Source organism: Notothenia coriiceps, unplaced genomic scaffold, assembly GCF_000735185.1.
Source record: "Notothenia coriiceps isolate Sejong01 unplaced genomic scaffold, NC01 NC01_scaffold00017858, whole genome shotgun sequence".
Taxonomy (NCBI): Eukaryota; Metazoa; Chordata; class Actinopteri; order Perciformes; family Nototheniidae; genus Notothenia; species Notothenia coriiceps.
The window spans coordinates 11,255-17,833 of record NW_011350559.1 but is presented as its reverse complement, the minus strand read 5'-3'; the positions used below and the strand labels follow the sequence as shown (position 1 = coordinate 17,833).

The 6,579-nt window shown below is 39.7% G+C and overlaps 1 protein-coding gene across 1 annotated transcript; it reads left to right on the top strand.

Annotated features, from left to right (window-relative positions):
- Positions 1-4,566: 4,566 nt before the first annotated feature.
- LOC104950663 (transmembrane 4 L6 family member 1-like) lies at positions 4,567-5,623 on the top strand. The gene is made up of 2 exons (XM_010777210.1): positions 4,567-4,824; positions 5,537-5,623. Exons 1-2 carry the CDS (start codon positions 4,648-4,650, stop codon positions 5,621-5,623), a joined length of 264 nt encoding a protein of 87 aa, XP_010775512.1. The 5' UTR covers positions 4,567-4,647.
- Positions 5,624-6,579: the final 956 nt, after the last annotated feature.

Here is a 6,579-nt window from a genome sequence, read left to right as displayed (position 1 = left end):
CCTACAGCTCCCAGTCCAAGCCCCTACTGACTGAACCAAGAAGAAGAAGAAGAAGAAGAAGAAGAAGAAGAAGAAACAGAGCAGCCTTCCCCTCAACGAAATACAGACAATAATTGCAAATCAAGAGCGAAATGTTTCCGTCTTCCACTGCAATTGTTCAATGTTTTACTCATTTGTAAAGATATGTATTGTTAATCCTGACACTGACTGCATGTTGTGGTCTCTGTGCAGCGCAGCTCCCCCAGCTGCTGAAGATATTGTGGAGGAGAAGTGCAGACGGTCTGAGTCTGACCTCCGCCCTGCTGCAGCTCTACGCCTTCTCCTGTCCTGTCGTGTACGCCATAGCACACCACTTCCCCCTCTTGTACGTATATAGCATCGAAAAAACACAAAAGAGTTCTCTGTCTGATTCACTGGTAGATCAGACCACAAGTCAGTCATTAATTAATCAGTTGCATGTTACTCATTATTCCTCTTACTACTGTGTCCTGAGTTGAGAAGCATTCACTTTACCGTTTACATCTATTTCTGTGATGCTATTAGTATACTCCAATGTCAACAACAAGCCCAACATCAAAGCGCGTTTCACCAGCTAGCTTCAGTTTATGAATATGACTCACTGTTTGAACAAGCCACTGGGTGTGCACTGATGACATCCATTCAAACAAATGTGCACTCCTTAAAGCCAATCTGCCAAGTTAAACAGGAAGTCTGTTAATGTTCTGCAGAGAGGGACACATACCTGCCAACCCTACCGATTTGNACTGAACCAAGAAGAAGAAGAAGAAGAAGAAGAAGAAGAAGAAGAAGAAGAAGAAGAAGAAGAAGAAGAAGAAGAAGAAAGGGGGAGGCTGCTCTGTTTCTTCTTCTTCTTCTTCTTCTTCTTCTTCTTCTTCTTCTTCTTCTTCTTCTTCTTCTTCTTCTTCTTCTTCTTGGTTCAGTCAGTAGGGGCTTGGACTGGGAGCTGTAGGGTCGTCGGTTCAAGTCCCCGACCAGACCTAAAATATGGAGTGTGGACTGCCACTCGGAGAGGTCCCAGTTCACCTCCTGCCCTGCCGTGGAGCCCTTGAGCAAGGCACCGGACACAGCCCTTCCCCCCTCACTCCCATTGCTCCCCGGGCGCTGTACAATAGCTGCCCACTGCTCCTAGTACTAGACTCCTGGCACTAGGATGGGTTAAAAGCAGAGGCCAAATGTCACTGTGTGTGCTCTGCATGTGTGACCATTAAAGATTCTATAATTATCATTAAAAAGAATGTGGAAATATGAAAGATTGTTGTATGTCACAGCTAATGTCATAATATAGTATTTTCCTCATATAGCAGTTAGCCATAAAAGAGTCATAAAAAGGCATAGCATCATATGCAATCAAAATGAGTTAAAAAATAAAGTATATCATACAAATTTCACAAAAAAGTTGTAGTATAGTTTAATGTAAAAAAGTACTTGTATAGTACGTCATAACATCTCACTTTAAAGTCATTACAATAATAGAGTATGGCATGAAACAGTATAATCATAATTAATGGTATTTCTTTTTAGCGCTTTTCCCAGTGCTCAAAGTGCTTTACATTACATGTTACGTATATAATACATTAAATACTGTGGGCAATACCCACAGGAGCAATTTAGGGTGGAGTATAGTAGGTCATGGAAAACTCACAGTACAGTACTGTATGTCTTACTAGTATTCTTACTATCCAGATACAATGCTCTACTTTATTTTTGCAGTGGCAGGGTTCAGCTTCTAAGAGACATTTAGAGATGTCACTGTTTCTGCATTTCAGATATTTAAATGCAGTGGTGTTGTGATGCCATCAGCAGGCCTGATGTTGACATGGTGATCTACAGGGTTCAGCGTTACACAAAAGTTTATCAGAAGAGTTTGTGACTCATCACTGTGGTGGCCATTGATCAATCATTATGGAGAGGACAGACTTCTTTGTTACTGTTGCATGATTACATCAGATGTAAGGCTTATCTTCTTACCCAGGAAAGTGTCCAGTAAGATCAAAAATCCCATAACTCTGTTCATCACAAACCTAAGGCAAGCCCCTGAAACATAAATACAAACAAATATTAAAAACAATAAGAAGTGGGAGAAGTACTCAGATCTTGTACTTGAGTAAAAGTAGAAGAACCAGAGTGTAGGAATTACTCTGTTACAAGTAAAAGTCCTGCATTCAAAATGTTACTCAAGTAAAAGTACAAAAGTATATTTAAAGTACCAAAAAGTACTCATTCTGCAGTTTGGTCCATTTCAGAATAATATGATATGTTTTATAATGATTGATCATTAAAGTGTTCTCAAAGCTGGTAAAGGTGCAGCTAGTTTGAATGACTTTGTACACTAGCTTGTGAATTTACTCCAGGTGGAACTAAAGTCTGATTCAACACTTGAATATATTTCACATCATTCATCCAGATCTGTAAAGTAACTAAAGATATTACATAAATGTAGTGGAGTAAAAGTACACGATTTATCTCTGATTTGAGGTGAAGTAGAACTAAGTACAAAGTAGCATAACATGTAAACACGCAGTTAAAGTACAAGTACCTCAAAGCAAAGTACTTGAGTAAATGCACCTAGTTATTTTACACCCCTGCTTTAGTGTGCATTAAACAGGATTTTGTAAACGAATTACGGAAATAATAGCCACATTTAACACATTTTATCACAGTTTGTAAAAACGCTAAACACAGTGCTAGGCTACAGAAGAAACGCCTCCTCACATCTGGAGATTTCTGCAGGATTTCCCCAGAGACTGTTTATATATTAATAAACAGTCTTCGTTCCAAAAAGTCCTCACGAGGAGCTCACCGTTCATGTGGAAGTTGACGAAAAACCTCTCGTAACATTTTTCTGGCATTAAAAAAGTAACCAGGAAGTTTTTGAAGGCAGACGGGGCCATGGTGGAGCTGCAGCCGGGACTGGTGCTCTGTGCCTGGGGGAGGGACTCTGAGGATCCCCGGTGTTTAAAGAGGAGACGGTGGGTACCCTGACCTCTGAAGACCCCCCTCTCTCTCTGATAGGCCCCCCTGTCCAGTGTCCTGCTGTTAAATATAGGCATCTTAAATAATGATAGCTGAATATATATTTTGTTAATCATTTTGTAACTTTAACAATGAACTATACAAACAACCTTTATTATTAATATGATGTATTAATTATTTTAAATATAAATACTTGACTTGATTAGTTTTTGGTGTAAAGTTTTAGCTTTTTCCCCCCATGTGAAGAAAGGGCCATTTAAATTACTTGTTGCTCTCCTTCCTTAAAAAAATAGATTATAGGAAAATGCAAAAATATTAATTTGTGTTTTCAATTTTATTTATGTGAAAAATAGGCCATTGAAATGAAATCTCTTTATAACTACATTTAGAAGTTTTATTTTTCACTTAAATCAAATAAATAAATAAATAATAATCATAATAATATAGGCGACAATACATATTCAAGATTTTGCACAATAACGTGATAAAAAAAAAAAAATTGCAGCGGGGACTTATACAAATAAATAATTGAATAAATACATTCCTTAACATTATTTATAAGGGAATCCTCAATTCATTACACTTAAACAATACAAAAGACAACTTCCATATTGCAACAGCCTCCTATGGTTCACCTGCAAACATCCTCAACAAACTTCAATACATCCAGAACTCCGCCGCCCGTCTACTCACCCACACCCGAATCCGTGACCACATCACCCCCGTCCTTATCAAGCTCCACTGGCTCCCCCTCCCCCAGAGAATTCAGTACAAAATCCTCCTGATGACGTACAAAGCCCTCCATAACCTGGCCCCATCCTACCTGACTGACCTCCTCCACAGACACACTCCCACTCGCTCTGCTACTGCCAACCTCATGTCCCTCCCCACCCGGACCAACCTCAAGTCCTGGGGCGGCAGAGCCTTCTCCGTTGCTGCACCCACCCTCTTGAACTCCCTACCCCAATCCATCAGAGATTCTTCCTCCCTCACAGCATTCAAAACATCACTCAAAACCCACCTGTTNCCGATCCATCAGAGATTCTTACTCCCTCACAGCACACAACATCACTCAAAACACACCTTTTCAACACTGCATTCAACCACTGACCCCCCCCCCTATTTTCTGTTTTGTTTATCTCTTTTTGTATTTTTCTTTGTTTTTTTTTGTTGTTTTTTTATTTATTTATTTTATTCTCTGTCAAAGCGTCTTGGAGTTTCTAGAAAAGCGCTATACAAGTCACATGTATTATTATTATTATTTCTAAGTTTTCATCTTCCGACATTAAAGCCATCAATTACATTTTATGATGCATGCATTCATTGCAGGTTTGACTCCCTGGTTAGATATCTATATATTAGGGGTGATTAATCAGGTAGTTCATCTTTTACAGAGAAAATTCCATTGTATTGCATGAAATGAGGGGAGACGTGTAAACATATAAAATATACATACACATGACAGATCCCCCCCCCTATTTAAGTAAGAGTAGTGCAAAATATGCTAAATTAAAATTACTCAAATAAATAACTGAAGTGCGTGTGTAACTTATCACACCTCCCTCACCATCAGGGGACTTGTCTTCTCTAAAAACAGGAAGGAATAGAGCAGAAGAGTCAGTGCAGCCGTTAGTCAACATCCACTCTGACAAGATGTCTACTGCAAAATGTTCCAAATTCATCGCCTTTTCTCTGTATCCGTTCGTGTTCATCTCCATCCTCTGTAACATCGTGCTGTTCTTCCCCGGCGGGTCCGTCAAGTACGCACAGCAGGGCCTCATCACCGAGGAGGTGAAATACATGGGGGGGCTCCTCGGAGGAGGAATCATGGTGAGTGGAAACAGACAGCAGAATAAAGGCAAACAAATAAAAAGACAAAATAGAGACAAGCCCATATTAGTCCAAATTAAAATAAAGACTAATAGGTGCACATTTTAAAAGCTAAGTGAAATTATGAATGTATATAAGCTTGTGTATAATGCATGTATTGCACGTTGTATTGCTGAGTGAAGTTGCAGCAGAATAACGACTGCATTCTGCTGCAACTGTGAATGCAAAAGAGTGTAGGCCTACATCGCACATACGGTAGCAGCGTTATTGCACGAGATTGTCACAGTCAGTATTGTTTGGTGGTCTACCAGGGGCCGTGGTGGCTGTACCGTCTGAAGGAGGTGACTTTGGAATAGATGTAACTTGTTTCAGAATTGTGCTGCCTATAGTAAATGAACAACATTCTCTATAGCGTTTGTTTGATTGGTTTCAGTAAATTAGTCCTAATTTGGGGCTAAATTGGTCAAAATATTTGTTTTTCTTAACTAGCTATAGTCAACATGTATCCCATTCTGGTGTAAGAGACCGTCAAGAGGCACCAAGACTTACATTTTCATGAAAGGTTTGAAAAGGAATCCCTCAAAACGGACTGTGAAAAGGTTTCTTCGGTACTGATCTTTTTTTTTTTTAAGGAACCTCATTTGCTATTTTGAACATGTTTTCACACAATGGCGTCCTCTTATTCCCTGACAACTAATGTGTTCCTCCACAGGTGTTGATCTCATCGATTTACATCCACTTCACTGGAGAAAATGGCTGCTGTGGGAATCGCTTTGGGGTGAGTCAGTCGGATAGCTAGCTAGTCAGAGCGCCTTGAGTTCACATTGTTTTGTCAATCTATTATTTCTCAGGGGAAGAAGAACATTCTACTAGATTCAAGTGTTTGATGGAGGTTAATCAAGCTGAGAATGACTCAATACAAAAAAGGAAAACAAATATGCTGCATAATGCTGCATCACCATTGCAGAACATGAATTCTCGATAAAGGGATGAAGATGCACATTTAGTTTCCCCTTTTCTTACTTTTCTTAAAAAGCACACTCATTTCTATCGTAATGGCATCGGTTCAACCAGAAAAACAACTGGTATAATGATACCATCTGAAAATATTTTAAAGGTCCCCTATGATACTGTTTTTCATCAATATATTATAGGTCTCAGATATATACAAAACATGTCTCTGAAGTGTTTGGCTCCAAATACCAAAGCATTACCCATAATCCCCTCTGTTTCAGCCCTGTTTCCAAAGTGCTGATTCTCTGTCTGTTACTTTAGATGAAAATAAGGAGCCCCTCCCCACGCCCCTCTGAGAGATATTTGGTTAAAAATAACACAATGGTACTCTAGGAGGAGATTCAGGTGATAAGGTGGTGGGGGGTTACCTTGGTTGGTGATTGGCTAATGGTGACACAAGCTAAATAATCGTTATGACATCACAAAGTGGCCAAAATCTGATCAGCTCATTTTCAGACAGGTTTTTATATAAATGGATCAGGACAAAAAGAGAGAGAATCTTTGTTCCTGAAACTTTCAGAGTCTCTTTACACAGAGGGGACACATGTTGATGTAGAAGAGACAATCAGCCCCATTGAACACAGCCTAGTCGTGCCAGCCTATACTGCACATGAGGGGCAGAGTTTTACTCTGTGTGTTGTGACTTGCACATTTATTGCACCTAACACACACACACACACACACACACACACGCATGGCGTAATTTCAACTGGAGACAGGGGGGACATGTCCCCCCACTTT

Coding starts and splice junctions, on each gene's coding strand:
- LOC104950663 (XM_010777210.1), top strand. CDS start 4,648: ATGTCTACTGCAAAATGTTCCAAATTCATCGCCTTTTCTCTGTATCCG. Junction 4,825..5,536: donor TCCTCGGAGGAGGAATCATG/GTGAGTGGAAAC, acceptor GTTCCTCCACAG/GTGTTGATCTCATCGATTTA.